The sequence below is a fragment of the Anser anser genome (assembly GCF_964211835.1).
Source record: "Anser anser genome assembly, chromosome: 20".
In the NCBI taxonomy this organism is placed as follows: Eukaryota; Metazoa; Chordata; class Aves; order Anseriformes; family Anatidae; genus Anser; species Anser anser.
Genome location: NC_139741.1, coordinates 5,625,492 through 5,642,876, shown reverse-complemented (window position 1 = coordinate 5,642,876; position 17,385 = coordinate 5,625,492). Strand labels below are relative to the sequence as shown.

Genomic DNA, 17,385 nt, shown 5'->3' with positions numbered 1-17,385 from the left:
CCAGATTCAGGCCACCTGGGTAGGACCAAAGCATCTGCCACGGCTGGGCAGAAGTGCTCACAGCTGGTTCACAACCTTGGTTTCTGCAGCTGAGGGCTGACTTCAGCCACAGCTTCTCTCAGAGACACTTCTGACGTTGCCTAACCCCGCAAGCAGGCTCGGAGGACGCAGCTCCCATGTGCACACCTCGGTGCACGAGCTGGGAGCACAGCCACGGCGCTGCCATCCCGCCCCAGCACAGCAGTGAGGCGCTTTGGAAGGTGCCCGGGGAGGATGGAGGAGCTCGGAGGTACCTTTCTGGCTGCTCCTTCCCATCACCGTCGCTGGAGAAGCACTTTCTGCAAAGCAGTGGCTCCTCAAAGAGAAAGCACAGACCACAGCCTGGCCGAATCTCCCTCCCAGCAGCCCTGCCTTGCAGAGCACAGCTCCAGCCACTGCGCTCTCCACTGGAGCGCGGTCTCAGGGGAGTCAAGGGAGCAGCTGTGCTCTCAGCCTGGTGAACGCTTCCATCTTTCCAGCCCTGGAAAGCAGCATGGAAAAGGAGCCAAGTGCCCATCATGAGGGTTTGCTGGGCTAAGACCAGCCTTGCTTGTGCCAGGCAGCGATGCAGAGAAGAAGCATGGACGACACAAAGGTGCAAAGCTGGGGAGAAGATAGATCTGGGCTGAGGTATCCAATTTTTGGTGCCAGAGATCAGTTATGGCCAAAGTAGCCCACACAGATTGCTACCATGTCCTCAAACTGCAGCCACGTGCTGGTACTTGGCAGCTCTAGGAGATGAAGGAGATAAAGACGACCCACCAGAGACATGGGGAAGCTGTGCGTGCATCTGGGGATTGCAGCCTGCTCTCGACAACCAGAGGAGGGGAGCCCTGCACGGCTGTGCCAAGCCAGCAGCGCTCCCCAGAGCTGCCCATCTGCCAAGGGGCTAACTCTCCCCCTGACTGGCACCTGGTGGTTGTGGGGCAGGAACACAGATTGAATCTGTACTCATCTGGGCCAGAAGAAAGATCAAACTCCAACCAGGACACCCGCACTGCCACAGGTCCCGCTCTGCGCCCCTCAAACCCTTCGTGCGGCGGCACAGCCTGGCACTGCCCTACAGCTCCTCTCCCACCTCCTCTCCAATCTTCCCTCCTTGGTCCCGCCTTGCCACGGGGTTGGGGAAAGCTGTGCACTCCAAAACACACCTGAGGGTACTGCAGGACCTCGCCACCAGCAGTTCCTGCCGGAAAAGTCAGCACCAAAGCAGCTGCTCTGGCTGGAAAGCCACCGTCCAGCCCCGTGCTCCCGTGCCCGGGGTGACCGGAGCGCTGGCAGGGACGGCCGCCGGCACCGGCTGCTGCCCTGAAGCGTGAGGAGCTTCCCAGCTCCACAGAGGAAAGTTTCTGATGGCTTCCAAACCCAGCTTTTGGCTTTGCCTGACGTTTGGAAAGACTCGCCCTGATGTTTTATTCACCTGTTAACGCGCTGAGGAATCGTTTTGTCCGCTCCTCTCTCCAACTCCTCTCCAGGGAGCAGCGGCGCTCGCGGCACGGGGGATGGCTCCAGGCTGCATCCGACAGCCTGCACCTGGGTGGTGGGCACGCTGAGGGCCACCCCGCCGGCCCGTTCCCACTGGGTGGTGGCAAACTGAGAGAGGAGAACGACTTCAGCATGGGGGAAACGTCCCTGGGAAGACGATGGGGGTACAGGAGGTCTCCGGAGTGATGCAGGGTTTTGTCCGGTTGGCGAGCGTGGCTCCTGGCTGGGATCTCCTTGTGCTCCAGCAGCACAGCGAGGGCTGCGAGCTTCCCTGCATCGCGGGACGCTGCCTCTGGTAGCAGGCTGCAGGGATTTCCATGGCAGAAAGCACTCCTGCAACCTGCAGCCAAGCTGCCCCTGCAGGCCGCCGCTCAGCGCTGGGAAAACAACTTCCCCCAGCTGTGGATCACCTGGGGCATTTTTGCCCTCCTTGAGCGCAGGACCACACATTTCAGCTGCCAGGCAGGAGAGCAAGGGACTGAAAAATCCCAGCTTTCAAGCAGGCCTGTGAAAGAGGCAGACGAGTCCAGGAGAAACTGCAAGTGACAGCCAGGGACTCCCTGTTACAGCCAGCACCCCCAGCCCCCAGCACATCCCCCGGCTTCCCAGGGGAAAAGGAGAAAAATTCAAGCAGAGCGATGCCAAGACAAGTCTGAGAGAGCCCACTCTGCTCCTCCCTTGCAGATCCTACAGAAAACACTAATCGGGGAGGCCAAGCCCCTGCAAATCTGTCCCCAAACCATGGTCTCAGACTAGGGAAGGAGGAAGGCGAGACCCATATCCTCGCTGGAGCCAACGTGGCACCAACATCGGCGCTCTCAGGGCAGGGGCTGCTCTCCCTGCTGCAACAGCCTCCGATCTTTTCCTTTTCAGGGACTGGGGGGAATTTATTTCCTCTGCCATTTCGGAGGATGCCTGCCTTGCCAGAGATTGTTTTGCAGAGTTAAGAAAGATAAGAAAGTGGTTAGCAGGCTCTTCGGTGGAGGAAGGGAGGATTGCTTAGTAAGGGAAAGGGGACTGCTCCGCTCCACGCAGCCGCGCGCTGCCCTTCCTCTGCAGGCTGCGGTCCGTCCCCTCGCCTCTGCCCCTGGTGCTTCCTGGGTACCTCTGCCCGTGGGGCCACGCTGGGACCAGAAGAGCTGCCCCTCACCAGAACCTGAATCCAGCTCTCCTGCCATTTGGGAAACGAGGCTGATGAACACTCAGACCAACATCGAGACCGCACACCTCAACGGTGCTCTCCGAGAGCCCTTCTCCAGGGTACGTGGAAAAACACGTCGTGCACGGCTGAGCGAGGGGAGCTGCTGAAACCTCCCCGCTTCACAAGGCACCTCCCGAGCCCGGAGGATGCCCTGACGTCCCTGCCCCGCAGCTGGGCTGTCCTGGCACAGGGAGATGCAGCACAGCCCCCCCCCAGAGCCCGCAGCCACCCTCGCTCCTCTCTGCGCGGACGGAGGCGTCGTGCGCCGAGGCGGGACGGAGCAGGCGGTGCGCTCTCGCCGGTACCACGAGCTCTTTCGCAAGGACTTCCCCACGGAGATGACTGCCCCGTGATTTGACCCGCAACTCAGTGATTCCTGTCCCACGGGACAGGACCCCCGTGGCCGGGGGGTAGGAGAGGAGGTGGGAAGTGGGGCGGTGGAAGGGTTACGACAGAGCTCAGGAGCAGGGGCTGTTGTGCAACGAGAGCAAAAAAAAACCACGCCAAGAGACAAACCCTTCCATCGCCCACCTTCCCCATCTGGGCCTCCCACCTCTCGCCCCTCCAATGTGCCTACGGGCAGCGAGGAAAACATCCCATTAGCCCGTGTCCCCCAGGGCACGGTGGGTTTCTCCCCAGGGCGGTGCGAAAGCCCCGCACGAACCTGCTGTCTGACCTCGGCGGCGTGAAGGAGAGGCGAGGTGAGAGCTGGAATATTCTGCCTCGTCCTGGCAGAGCTGGCCGGGAAGCCGTTTCTGTGAGTTTACACAGCTTATACGTTCTCCATGCAGTTCCTGGACGCCTTCCACTGCAGATGAGAGTTTTATGTCGAATTTTAAGTTTGACCACAAATATTTAAACTTCCTTGGACCACAAATGCTCTATCTTCTTTGTGGTTTCGTTGGCACCAAAGGAGTATTTACAGATCCCTATATGTCTGTCTGTCATTTAAATATCTCGTGGAGGTGCCAAAGGCTTCAGAAGTGGAGGGGCTCCTCGGGCAGACCCCACAATTCGCCCTCCCTGGCCCCTGGTGCTCGGCACAGGCACGGAGAGGTGCGGAGGCCGAGGGCCCGGGCTGAGCCGTCGCCTGCTTGCACTCCGTTCCCTTTGCTTTTCAGAGAATGTCATCCGAGATCCCACTGCAACTTCCACTGCTCCTTGCCCCGGCTGATATTTGAACCGGGATGAAAGCCTTTGGAATTTTCTCCTCTTCTTTTAGGAAACTCGGGATTTCGGAGCCTGCGGGAGGCCGTTTTAACGAGAACCGCTAAAACCCCCTCGAGCTGCCCAGCTCCCACCTGGCTGCTGCTCGCTGCCTCTCCGCCGGGGTTTTCACTTCCTCAAACGCGAGCAATTCTCAGAGGGTCACGATCCGGACCTGCTGAACTGGGATCCCGCTCTAGGGAAACTGGTCAGAGTGGTTAAGTCTCCGCGGCTGGACGGTGCCGAATAGAGGAAAGGCCGTTCAGCCAAACACAACCAAAGAAGCACCACGGAGGTCCCTCCCAAGCACCCTGCACCAGGGGAACTCAGCGCTGCCTTTTTTGTGCTGGATGAGGGCGCAGAGGGCTAAAGATGCCCGAGCTCGGAGCCAGGCATGTGGCAGAGCTGGGGGTGAAACAGCCCCGAATCCGCGTTAACGTGCGCACACCGACTTGACTCAGGTCCCCGCGTTACTCCACCAGGTTGCGTGTGTTTCATTTCCTTCAGACTTTTCACGTCTAGGACGCAAATTGGACGCTTGCCTCGCTAATTCTAGGGGAACGTTTGAACGCCTAGCAGCGCGGTACGCGCTGCTCCTGCGAGGCTGCTTGTATCCCCCAGGGGACCCGAGCCGCCACAGCGCTCGGGGGGCTCTCCCCAGCCGTCACACACGTCCTGCCATCCTCCTCTGGGAGCCGCAGGGCAATCGTGTGCCTGGGGCACGTTGGAGGAACCAGCTACCTGAGTCCGAGCAGCGGGACGGGGATGGGAAAGCTCCTCTCCACGAGCCAGGAGCCAGGCGGGACGCTGCCCGCTCCAGGCTGCGCCGCTCGTGTCGCCGTCCCCAGGCACCGCTGGGGAGCTCGGGGCACTCCGGCTCCCCCTGAACAAGAAGCGGCTTTGCCAACTGCAAGAAAAGCGACTTTTTGTTGAAACAACGAGCAGGGGAAAGCCACGGGAAGGGGCAGCTCGCGGGGCCGGGGGCAGGCCGGCGCGCTGCCGCCCGCAGGGAGGAGCTCCTCCGACTGTCGGCTGCTCGGCCGGGCTGCAGCCGAATTCCCTTGAAAAGAGAGAGGGTGGGGAGACGGGAGGCGACGCAGTGACACCAGCACAATGCCACCGCAGCTCGGTCGGCTGCGACACCGCAGCCCCAGCGATGCCGGCAGTGCTGGCACTTCCACCCGCCACAAGAACCGCACTGGCAGCGCGCTCCCAGCGGGCCCGGGCAGGGCGGGGAGCGGCTCGCACCGCTGCCAGCAGCCACTTCAGGGAGGGACAGACGCCTCGGTGTTTCGCTTTACGGAGAAATGCTGCCACTTAGGGGACTCCTGGTGACGTTAGGAGGAGCCGGGTGACCGAGCACCCGCGTCCTCTTTGCCGAGGGGCTGCTCCAGGAGAGCCCACCAGAGGTAACTCCACGCGCGGAGCTGAGCTCCGGCCCTCGTGGATCCTGCACTACCTCTAAGGACGAGCAGCGAGCCCAGCGCCGCTTCTTATAGCGAACGCTCGGCTCTTTTGGCACGTGATTCGTGGCCGAGGCTCCCGGGCGCTCGCTTCCAGCCGGCTGCAAACACACCTAGGGAAGGGAGCGAGGGGTTGGGATCGCGGCTGCGGGAGGGGAACCGTTCGCTGCGTCTTTGTTTTCTCCAGAGCTCCTCCTCCCGGGACTGGGATGCTGAGCGCAGAGCAGGGCCCCTGCCCTGAAACGGAGGAGCTGAACCAGAACAATAGGGTGGGGACTCTGGATGGGCCCCGACGAGTGGGGTGGGCTGGAGCGGGGGCACCGATCCATTCTTTTGACTTCATTCACACTTACAGCTGCGCTAGAGACATTTCCTGAAAGCACAGTAGGAAGAGAGGGGTATTCGCTCACTCCACCCTCCATCTAACGCTGTCCTCGCGATCCAGCCGTGCACGGAGAGCCAATTTTGGCCTTTGGCAGAGCTGCAGGCCAGACATTACAAGCACTGGTGTGAACAGAGCAGGTCCCCACCCGATGAGCAGCGCACAGACTTGGAGAGGAGACGAGGGGTGCTGCTCGGCCAGAAACAAGTAACGCAGGGAAACGCCGAGCGCTCCAGCGTGTCCGAGGTAGCCCTAAAGCTCGCGAGGAGGTGTCGGCGGCGGGACCGGAGCGGTCGGCTTCGGGACGAGGAGAGGTGCAGCAGAGGAACAAGGCAGAGCTCCTGCTGCGGGGGCAGCCCTGGGAGCAGCGGGACGCGTGCCACGAGGCTCCCCACGCGGGACGGCAGCGAGCGAGCCCCGCGCTCCGCGATCCCGCGTGTGGAGCCTGAAAAACAACTTTTTTTTTTTTTTTTTTTTCTAAAAACCAAAAAGCAGCCGCCCTCCTCCTTCAGATCTGGAGTTACTCAGCCTGGCTCACAGCGGGGCTCTCCTGGCTCTGCCGCAGAGCCGGGACTGCGCGGGAGGCACCGCGCACCTGGAGCCGCGACACCTCCCCGCGTGCCCGCCACGTGAGCTTATGGCAGCCGAGGTAACTATTTGCAGCTCCACGCCTCAAACTCCAACCATTTTTGGTGAATCCCCGAAATAAGAGTAATAAAAAAAAAAATATTGGAGGCTATATATTTTTTTTTTTAAATGGGAAAAGTATTTCTTTCATTCTCCCATAACACAAACCCAGCAAACACGAAAAACATGAACCCAAACCAAAGCTCAGACATCACATCTGGGGAGAGACCAAGCATGGAAAATTTTAATCCAAAGGTTAATGTTTGGGAAGCTCCGAGTGTGTGAAAAGAGGGGTTAGATGGGTGCTGCTCCGCGACTCGAACAGTTGTTGCCGCCAAGTGGCGGCTTTCAAACGGTGCCTGCCTGCCCCAGCCCGGGCTCTCGGGGTCGCAAGCTAAAATAGAAAACAACTGAAATCATCGCAAGCAAACAAACAGCGAGTCACATCAGATGCTGGAAAAGCCAAGCGAGGAGGGAGCCAGCAGCACGGAAAGCGGCTGGGGCTCCGCGGCTGGGAACAGGCCCCCGACCTGCCCCGGTGGCTCACACCAAGCCGCGGGGCAGCGGCGTGCCTCTCCTCCCTCCTCCCTTCCCGAGCTCTCCCGCACCACGTCCCCAGCTTCAAGCTGACGAAATGCTTGGCTGTCACCAGCCCTGTGCCACCCCGGCCCCGTGTGTCGCCTCCGTCTCCTCCGCTCGCCCTCCCGGGGCTGTCGCATCTCGGGGATTTTTCCCCCCAGCAGCCTGAGCCCTCGCCTTGTCACCCACAACCACCAGCTCCTGTCCAAGCGCGGGGTGCCCTGCTCTCCCTCCACACCCTGCCACCACCGGTGGCTTCTCTGCCACCCCGGGGCATTGTCCCTGCCACCGTCCCGGTCACTTCTGCTGAGCCCCTTGAGCTGCTGGGCTCCCACAGCCCTGCTCTCGCCCGCGGATCTGCCCTCCGCCTCGTCGCCTCGTGCCCTCGTTTTCACCACTTCCTGCCTTCAAAATGCCTTTGTCTTCATCTGCTGCGTTCCACTATGCCCTTTCCAGGCTGCTCCTTCCCACCACCAGAAGCCTCTCCCCCCCGGCTATTACAGAACAGCACCCTGAGCGCCTTTGTTCGGGACGGGGCCCTGCCCGTAGGATCGCCGCGTCTGCTTGCGGGGCCGTATCAGCGCACACAATAGCTTAAAAGCTCCGCGAGTTTCAGCGCCGAGTCCTCCCACACTTAACTAAACACGAAGAGAAGGGACCACATGTCTGCGAGCGCGGCCTCGTCAGGTGGGTGCCGGCTCCCCGGGGGTGGGAAGGGAAGGGAAGGGAAGGCACGGCACCGCCGGCGTGAGAGCATCCGGCAGAGCAGCGCCGCTCGCTGCGCCCTATTGACAGCATCCACAGGGATGTTTCCTGGGATCAGCCAGGGCAGAGCTGCTCCCCGAGAGGCTACGGAGAGCCACAGCTCTCCTGCCCGTGGGCTCTTCTCTGCAGCACGTATTTGGCAGGAGAAGAGCTGTGCTCCTTCTCCCGTTGTGTGCCCAGCACCCATTTTTTGCCGCACCCAGCCCCAGTGCATGAGCCCAGCCAGGGCAGCAAGCTGGAGGCTCTCCTGGAACCGTGGGGACGAGCTCCGTGCTGAGCTCCTCCTTGAGCTGAGGCAGAGTGGTGCATCAACAGAGAGAGGTCTGCCCCTGCCAGCATACCTGGTCACTACAGCTGGCAGCCACCGGCACCTCCTGTAGGTCTCCAGACCTCCAGGCTCGGTCCCGGACAGGCGCTCCTTGCAGCCACACTAAGGTTTGGTTTTCGGTACGATGCTGACGGAGACGTGACAAAAAGGACCGCGTCCTGCTGCAGAGGGAGCAGGGCGACGTGTCCCAGAGCTGGGTGGTGGCGCTGAGCGGAGGCGTGATAAGGGAGGCTCTGGAGGGATGGCGGGGTTTGGCTGCAGTGATGCTAAGAGCGAGAGCTGCTCACGGCGTCAGGCTGCTGGGGCTGCTGGGGAGCACGGCCGGAGGAGGGGAGAGGGAGAACAGGGAGTTGTTAGCAAATAATCTTGGCAAAAGGTGGGAAAAAAACAGAAAACAGCGCAGGAAAATGTAAGTGCTCATTTAACAAACCATTGGATAACCCAGCGCCAGCTCAGTCTGTGTGTGCAAAGCCCTGACACAGGACCCAAGAACCCAGCACCTCTCCTGCAATGCCACGGTAACTCCTCTGCCTGTGAGAAGAGACCTAAAGCTGTTCGTTTCTACAGAGATAAAATGGAGAGGAGACAAGAGAAGCGAGGCTGAAAGAAGCTCTCGGGATCGCTGCAGACACCGCACGTTTCTCTACGTTTGCCCAGAAAAATGGCCCTGAGAAGACACCGAAGCACCTCTGCTCGGGTGCGGAGGGGCTCTGGCGGCAGGGCTGATGGCAGCGATGAGACCAAAAGGCCCCGAGGGGCCGGGGAAGCGTGGCAGGGTTCCCCTGCGAAGGCAGGGGAGGTGCGGGATGAGAAATGTGAGCAGAATTGGCTGGCAAAGGCAGGGCTCAGCCTGGGCTCCCCCCAGGCTCCCGCTCGCCGCGGCGTGTGCGAGCACGCTGAGCGCAGCCCCAGCGAAGGACAGGCAGCCTGCTCCAGCTGCCCACGGACCACAGCTCCGCGCTCCTCAGCCCTCCAGCCAAGGGGGGAAAAATGTAATCAGAGCAACAATTTCTATTAGCGAGAATATAAAGCCTTGGAACCTCTGGGCTGTCTCTTGACAACTAATTAATTACCAGGTAGCATCCCCTTGAAGCTGCCAGCGCAGCGCGCGCAAGTTCCAGCACGATTTCGGGAGAGCGATGAACTTTGCAACAAACCCGAGAATTTTACTTCATCTCCCGCCACCATCTGAGATCCTGGGGGAACGGGAAGGGGTGGCAGGAGGCAAGCTCCCGGAGCCATCTGGGATCATCATTAACTCGTTCGCTCGTGACCTCCGCAACAAAATGCCGACCGCGCTGCGAGCCGCGGCTTCGAGGCAGATGGGAGCTGCTCTCGGTCGCGGTTCCCCGGGTGCTCGTCTGCCCATTTCTGCTCCAGGTTGCCCACCTCCTGGCAGCCTGCCCCCCAGGGCTCCTTGCTCTGGCTGTCAGGGCAGCCAGCCTTTGAGTCGATACGAAGAGCAGCGAGCGGATTTCAAACGGCTTTAGGTGACGTGTTCTTCACTGACAGCTACAACAAGGGTTTGAGCGGAGAAGTACGTGAACAAGCCGAGAAAAGAAAGAGAGGGGCAAAAGGACAGGGACGGAGCAGCTGCTGCTGACAAAACTCTTACAGGAAACCACAGAAAAACCCCGCAGGGGCAGAAGGTGCCACATCTGAACCCAAGGCACCGAGAGCCCTGGGCTCGAGCTCAGGGACGGCGGCGGCGCGGCGCCACGCAGGGCTGGTGCCTCGCCTCCGTGTGAGCCCCGCTTCTCCCTGTCCTCGCCCCTGCACCCCCTGCAGCTCCCCAGCTGGGCCGGCACAGCACGGTGTGTGAGCATTATATGCACACCGCTGGAGGGACGCGGTCTCCCTGCTTCAGGGAACCAAACTGCCATAAGCCTCGTCCCTCCTCCCCTCCCTGAGCTCGGGACTACAGGCTCAAAACTTCAGACTCTGGCCTCAAAACTCAAAACCGTGGGTCGCTCCCAGCCGGAGGACGCAGTGGGCAGAGGCTCCCCAGGCTGCAGGGGTCACAGCAGCGGACGCCTCTAACCACCGCCGTGCGCCACGCCGTGCCCGCACACCTCACACCAAGCAAGATAACATCAAGCGGGCGGGCAGCGAGATGAGGGCCTGTGACCTGCTGGAGGCTGCTGACACCCGGCAGGAGACGACGAAATCAAACGCGAGCCCTGGGGCAGCACCACGAGGTCTGAGAAAGGGGACGAGGCATGAAGCAGTGACGTCTGGGGACAGTCATCCTAAGGAAGTTACGATTTCTCTGGAGACACGAGGAGAGGGAGCTGCTGTTCAGCTTGGCACGCGCGAACCCGACCACGCGCTCACCCCGTAGCCCTCGGAGGGGCCACGTCTATGTGGGACGCGAGGAACCACCAGCAGCACCTGAGCAGCACATGGGGACGGGGCCGTGTCGCAGGGCTGCCTTCAGGAGGCATTTTTCAAGAGAAAACCCTTCTGCCACCCTGTTCAAGACACCTGCGGGAGCCAGGCTGTGGGTGGGTGGCCGAATCCTGCCCTTGGGGCCGGAGCCCCCCGTGGGATCCTTCCTTAGGCGCCAGGACAGCCACAGGTCATCTCGCTCAGGTGCACACGTTTTAGGCTGAGCCAAAACATTTCTTTTCCTTTTTTTTTTTTTCAGCCTTACTTGATGTAAGTCCAAAAAAACTGAGATGACATCAAAGAGCCCGGTGAGCAGATCCCCTCCGGAAACACGGGGGGACTTCACCTCCCCGGTACAAACGCGGTTCCCCCGCAGACTTCCTGGGAACAGCTGAAGCAGCCCCGCACTTCAAAACCCAGCCCGCACATCACAGGGCTGGGGAGGAGCTCGCTTCTGGCCCAGGTTTGTTGAAAACCAACCTTTTCAAAGGCCAGGCAGGATCGCACACAGAAACGGTCCCGGCCCCGGGGGAACAGAATGATCTTTGTCCCCGGGAGAGGGGCTGCAAAGCGACGGAGGGCAGGAGCTGTCAGGGAGGGCACGCGGCGCCAGGAGGAGGAGAGGGGGAAGGTTCGGGTGATGGAGAGCTTCACCCCTCCTGGAAGTGGCCAGTCTCTTGTTTCCCGTGAGTCACGAAGAGGAAAAGCCCTTCAGGATTTCAGCCAGCGATGGAGGAGCTTGTCTTCTTCCGAGAGGTGGCAGCTGCCAGTTGTGTCCCCGCTGTGGTCCCCAGCGCGGGTCTGCCACCGGCTGGGGTGCGAGGGCAGCTCCCGAGGGACGGAGGGGACCCCCCAGGAGCGACCGCTCAGGGGATGCGCTGCTCCCTGCAAAAACCGGGGCCGGCGTGCCGTGACGAGAGGGAAACGTGGGGAGAGGGAGGGTTAAGGAGCGATTAGGCCGGGGCACACTCCGGGAGATACACAATGTTAAGTATGAGGGCAAAGGAAATGAAAGCTGGAAACTCAAACACAGTCAAGAATCCAACCCCAGCCTGGGCAGGAAGTTTACACTCTGCTTCTAAATATACATGTTTTTAAATCAACAAGCCTTCGGGTTCCTCCGCCGCATCGCTGCGCAGGAGAACTAGCGGGATGAAGGCGGTGCCAAGCCCTGCCTAGCGAGGTTTGCCACGACAGGGTGACAAGGTGGGACCCCCGGCACGGCCCGGCACCGTGGCAGGGGCTGCCCGGCCCCGAGGGACCCTCCGGCGATCCCCCAGCACCGTGCCTGGGACCACGAGGAGGAAAGGAAGCGATAACCTGCGAGCACGAGTCGGCCGCGGTGCCTCTTTCCTTCCTGCTCTCCGGCCACCGCGTTCAGGCTCAGCAGTCGGATAGTCACATATTTTTTTAATTTGATATAATTATCTCCTCGAAATTACTGTACACAGCCTCTTGGGATCTAAAGCAATTAAGTGAAGATAAATTTCTTTCATGGAGCAAGCTGTCAAAGGATGAAGCAATTTCATTCCCCATTTGAAGTGGAAGCTTTGGGTCATGCATGGTTTATTTGAAACAATGCCATCACCTAAAGCTGCTGATCTTATCTGTCTCCCTCTGTCTCTCCATTTCAAACTGCTGAAGATGTGCAGCGTGGCACTGCCTGAAGTGATGACATCTGGCGGCAGGCCAGCTGCAGAAACGAGCTGCTCCTCCCCGAGCCCGAGTGCAAGAGGCCAAGCATTCCTATTAAAAAGGGGGAAACCGAGGTGAAAGCTGGGGAGAGCTGCAAAGCGGGACTCCTGCCCGAGGGAACGCGAGACCCCGCGGGCTGCAGCAGGGGAGAGGTGCCCGCGGGAAGGGGCGGCACTGCCCGAGGATGGCCGGGAGCAGGTAGAGCATCTTGGAGGGGTGACAGCCCACCGGGCTTCCTCTTCGGCGTCGGGGTATCCCGCGGTTACCTAAAAGCAGGCACCGAGGGTTTTAGGTAAATAAGGAACGATTCAGTTTGTGCGAGGAGAGGTTCGTGCACTGGCAGGACAGAAATTATATCCCTGCAGCACACACACGCGCTAAGTCTCTCCGAAGTTCCAGCAAATTCTCTCCTCTCCTCACATTTCACCAGCCCAAGACGTTTTGTTCTGGACAAAAAAACACATAAAACAACTCATCTAAATAAGCCGTTCCCCCAAGCGGTGGGTTTTCATCCTGAAAAGGATGACCAGAGATGGTGTGGAGCTCAGCGTGGCCACCGTGAGGGCTCTGCTGCCTGCACAGACGGAGCACTGCGGATGCTCAGGTCCTGCCATGGGAGGAAGGATGTCCAAACCCCACGGGACACACGCATCCGCCAGGCCAAGCTTTGCATCCTTAAGTAGCCTAGAGGTGCCACCCTGACAGATGAACTACTTTCCCCTACTGGGGACAAAAAGGCCATCACAAAAATGGAACATCACAAAAAATGGAACGAAAGAAGGACATCACAAAAAATGGAGCGAATGAATCCCGAAGTCCACCCAGATCCCTCCTGCAGCCTCCAGAAATGCTGGCCCAGGAGGGACAGTTCCCCGGGCAGAGGTCAGCAGCACGCCGTGACCTCTGGCACCTTCTTCTTTCAGCATTTCCACCTCGCTGCCCACTTCCCTGTTCAACAACCGCTCCGTCCGCACGCCCGCGACGGCACAACGACCCAACGCATCCGCACGGAGATCCGCTCCCGTTCCGACACAGCCAAACCCACCCACACAACCCCTTCCTGCACGGATTTCCCCCTCGATCTCACACGACCAGGCCTCCTGCACACTCAGCAGGTGCTACAGCCTGCACCACGCCACCCAAATTGCGCCGTGTCCGTCCCTGCAAGGTGTGATCCCGAGCATCACGCGAGGGCAGCACGGGGAAGGCGGCGAGGATGCTCGTGCCTAAGAGCCTGCAGCTGCGGCTGTGAAAACAAGCAACTTCTGAGCGAAGCAGCTAAGTGCCAATCCCTTTTTTTGGCCATGAGGACGGGTGCTGAACTAAAAAACGTTGCTGGGACTAAAGGGAGCTACCGGGATGCGTTGGCAGTGGGTGCGAGCTCGGGAAGCATCTGGATGAGTTACGAGAGGAAGCCCGAGTTCCAGCAGGGACTTCAGCACCCAAAGCGTGGCACGTCCCCGGCGGCTGGCAGCTCAGTTGCAGAAAGGAACGTCATCACTGCTTGGGGAAGCTCTGCTTGGTGCTCACCTCAAGTGAAACCTCACCCGTGGGCCGGAGCCGAGGTGAAGCGGCAAACTCCTTCTTCTTCGATTCACAGCCATAAATCTTGTTCCTTCAACAACAGCGAGTGCTGTCACAAGCACTGCATCATCTATGCTTAAGATAAATACAAACCAAAACTAACTAAAAACTAAAACCAAACCAAAACTAACTAAAACAAAATGTAACTCCAGCTCAGAAGCTGAGCAGACCAGGCACACGCGATAATTTCAACAAAATAACTAGAAATATATATCGTTGTCTCTATTCACATATAAACTTACCAAATATTTGTTACTTGGCAGATAAAACACTTCGTGTGAAATGCTAGTATGCAAAATGTTAGGGCAAATTTTCTTAATTTCAAAAAATTACGGGCTTCACCTTATTTTAAAGAAATTAAAGGCAAATGTGCTATGGGTATAAAATGATTAAATTATCTGGATTAAATATCCAGCGTTTTTAGTATCCCCCCCCACACACAGTTAGACCAGCAGCACGCACTTACTAATGTAAGGTTGGGAAGAATGGAAGTGCTTCCCCGCGACCCTTCGCTCAGCGCCCCCCTGTCACCCTAGGGGACACGGGTGGCCTGGGGCTGAGGCGCTGGCCCGAAGTTCTGGGTACCGGGGGCTTGTTCTCATCCTGCAGCTAAGGCTTCCTGTGGGACCCGGGTCAGTCCCCCGGCCTCGCGTACCTCTGTTGCCAATCTCTGAGAAGGAAATTGCTTTTCCTTATGGCACAACGCGTTGCGGGGATACGTTCATTAATGTCTGGGAAGCTCCTCGGCCTCAATGACAGCATGGAAAGAAAGCGATAAATGGGAGCACGGCGACGTCTTCTCCTTCTGGCCGGGGACGGGGCACCACGACGACACCGCGGGGCTGCGGTTCCAGCGCGTGGGGGCGTCGGGCTCGCTCGCCATCCTCGCCCAGGCCCGGCCCAGCACCGCGCCACGGCTCCGGCAACTGCAAAAACAACGCGAGGTCCGGCCGCGCGCGGAGCGGTGGCGGGCAGGCTGCGAGCTCAATGACAGAGGTCACCTTCCGTCTCCCGTAGAGACAGAGTAGATCCCCATCTGGTATTTGGGCTGACCGCTCCCTGCATTCCACCCAGTCGGCTGCTCTGGCACGTTTCCCAGGATGCGGATCTTTCTTATTCAGGATAACAATGAGGGGTTATTAATTGGGCCTTTTTTCAGGTTTCCTGAGGTCCTTCCAATGGCCGCGCTGGTGGATACCGCAGCCGTCCTCTTCTTCGTAGGGGAGGTTTTCAGCGTTGCTCTTGGAGAAGACAAAGCAGAAGCAGTGCCACGACACAGGGCCCCCCCCCCGAAGCTATGGCACGGGCAGAGCTGAACAATCGTGCTGAGGACTGAGTTTCGTGACCGAGCGCCATGTCAGAGCGGTCCACCAGGCAAAGCACGAGGCAAAAAGGCAACCCCGAGTCCCAGGGCCCTCCGGCACGACCAGAAGTACCAGAAGCACCACATTAAGCCTTGCAGCACCGCAAAGATTGCCTGAGGCGAGGCCACGCTTCATGCCCGGGGAACGGCTTGGCCAGCCGGAGCAGCCTTTCCATTTCCTCAGGGTTTCTCCGGGTAGCAATAAGAGATGGCTCATTGGGAGGAGATCCAGCATTAATGGTGTTTTAATGAGGCCTTTCAATATGCTTACAGACTAATCAGCAAATTCCAAGAGGTCTCAGCTCTAATATGTCATTCTGAGTGCACTACAGGCGCGGTGAGTACCTCTTTTACGGCCGTAGCCACGTGTTGTCTGAGCCCGAAGTCCTGCCAAGCCATGGGTGCCCGAAGCGGGGCCAACCTGCCTCAGCACCCGAAGGAACCGAAGGCTGCACGTGGCGTGCGCCCAGCTGGGGCCTCGCGGGCCGGCTCCTGCCAGGAGGTGCCGCCGAGCAGACGCGGTGTCCTGACCCTCTCTTCCCACGTCACTCGGCCACCTCCGTCTGATGCCAGCTCCGGGAACACGTGGTCGGCGAGCTCCTTGAATAGGACATTTCCCGTTTCCCAAGAGCCCACGCCGAACTTCTGGAGGCAGCTCTTAGGACAAAAGGGCCGAACACAAAGAAGTTTTCCATCTCATTACATAAACCTGGCCTGAGGATGACTAAAGCGAGGATGTGCAACAACAAATGTCATCTGATCCGCACGGAAAGATCCAACGCCGACCGAAACCAGCCCTGGGACGAGCCTGATTTATTCTGTCAGCCTGTGCCTTGAACTGCTGATCGCATCGTGCTTCCAGAAAACGCTTTGAAAAAGCCTTTTGCTGACACCGGAGCCAAGCTGTGCGGCCCTGGCAGAGGAAGCACACATGTTGGTACACATGCACGGCTCACACCCAGCCCGCCTGCCTCCCTCCGAGCTCAAAAGCCCCGTGCACGTGGAGCCCGGAGGAGAGGCAGGGCTGGGTCTCAGGCTGGGGAAAGGCAGGGATGGAAACACCGTGTGCCACTTGGGCAAACTCCCCGTGGCTTCCCCACGCGCCGAGGTATTGCCGGCTCCCTCCGGCGAGAGAAAAGGCGTCTCAGGGGCAGGAAAGGTTGTTTCCAGCAGCTGCCGGTTCTTTCCTTCCCGCTCACCCTGCGAGAGACGGGGCTGCCTGGAAGGCAGCACCTCGTACTTCCCTCTGCGCCCTGTCCAGACCACAAAGCCACTCTCACGCTCGCTAACGGAGACGTTCAGAGAACGTGCCTAGCTGGGTCTTAACACCCTCGGCAGGTGGCTCCTCACCTCGTGGTGAGACTGCAGTTCTCACACTACGGCTCTGGGGGGGGGGCAAAACAGCAGGAGGGCTCCGGGTTCTGCAGAGGGGGCTGGATTAGACGTACCGGTAGGCATCCTGCCTGCCTTGTGTGCTACGGGACCTGTTAATGCTCAGCTCGGGCATTTAATGTCTTGAGCCCCGTTTCCCCAGCCCGGTGCCCAGCAGGCAGCAGTTGTCCTCAGCCTGAGCAGTCTCCACGCCCGGGACGAGAGGCGGCGAAAAGCCCCAGAGACCGCAGTGCACAGGATACAGAGCGGATTAAAATCTGGTCAACAGAGGTCTTAAAATGTCAGCGTAAACACGAGGGCAGTCCTGGCGGGGCCCACGGGGAAGCTCGCTTGGGCTTAACAATAGGCTCGGTGACCTGGACAAAGAAAAACTCTGCTGATAAAGCTGCAGATTAGCCACTGGCTCCCGCTCTCCCCATCTTCGAAGGGCACAATTCACCGACACAGAATACTCAGGCTGCTCGGTCACCTGGCAAGCACCGCGCGTTTAACACAGCCAAAACCCAACGTGATGCCTCCAGGAGCAGAGGCTGCGGGCTGCAGGTGGGAGCCACACACCGAGGCTGGGCAGCTACAGCTTCGGGGCACCGTGAGAAAGGCTCACGGGACCCCCAACGCGCCCGCAGGTCTCTCGCTGCACCTATTTGCCTTACGGAAGGAGAACGAGAGCAAGGGGGCTTGGGACACGTCCTCGTACGGGGTCAGGGCAGCAGCAGAAGGTGCCCAACCTACGGCACCGTTCGATTAGTGGAAACCGAAACGAAACAACCTCAGAGCGGAAACGACGCACGCGTCTGAGAGCGACTGAAACCAGCTCCTGCGGCAGCTCGATGGGTTCTCGGCCTCCCGAAACCGAGGCCTGGTGCTTTCTGCAAGAGCTGCTCCTGT

The 17,385-nt window shown here is 59.5% G+C and overlaps 1 protein-coding gene across 4 annotated transcripts in view; it reads right to left on the bottom strand.

The window, feature by feature from the left end:
- The window catches only part of SMG6 (SMG6 nonsense mediated mRNA decay factor), a 109,237-nt gene that overhangs the window by 23,040 nt on the left and 68,812 nt on the right, over positions 1-17,385 (bottom strand). Inside the window, exon 14 of one of the 4 annotated variants that reach the window (XM_083806689.1) lies at positions 6,522-6,797. The exons of 2 other annotated variants lie outside the window; for them this stretch is intronic. In XM_083806689.1, the coding sequence (XP_083662815.1) occupies positions 6,660-6,797 (138 nt within the window). In that variant the 3' untranslated portion in view covers positions 6,522-6,659. One more of the 4 variants, XM_083806688.1, reaches the window with a different exon arrangement.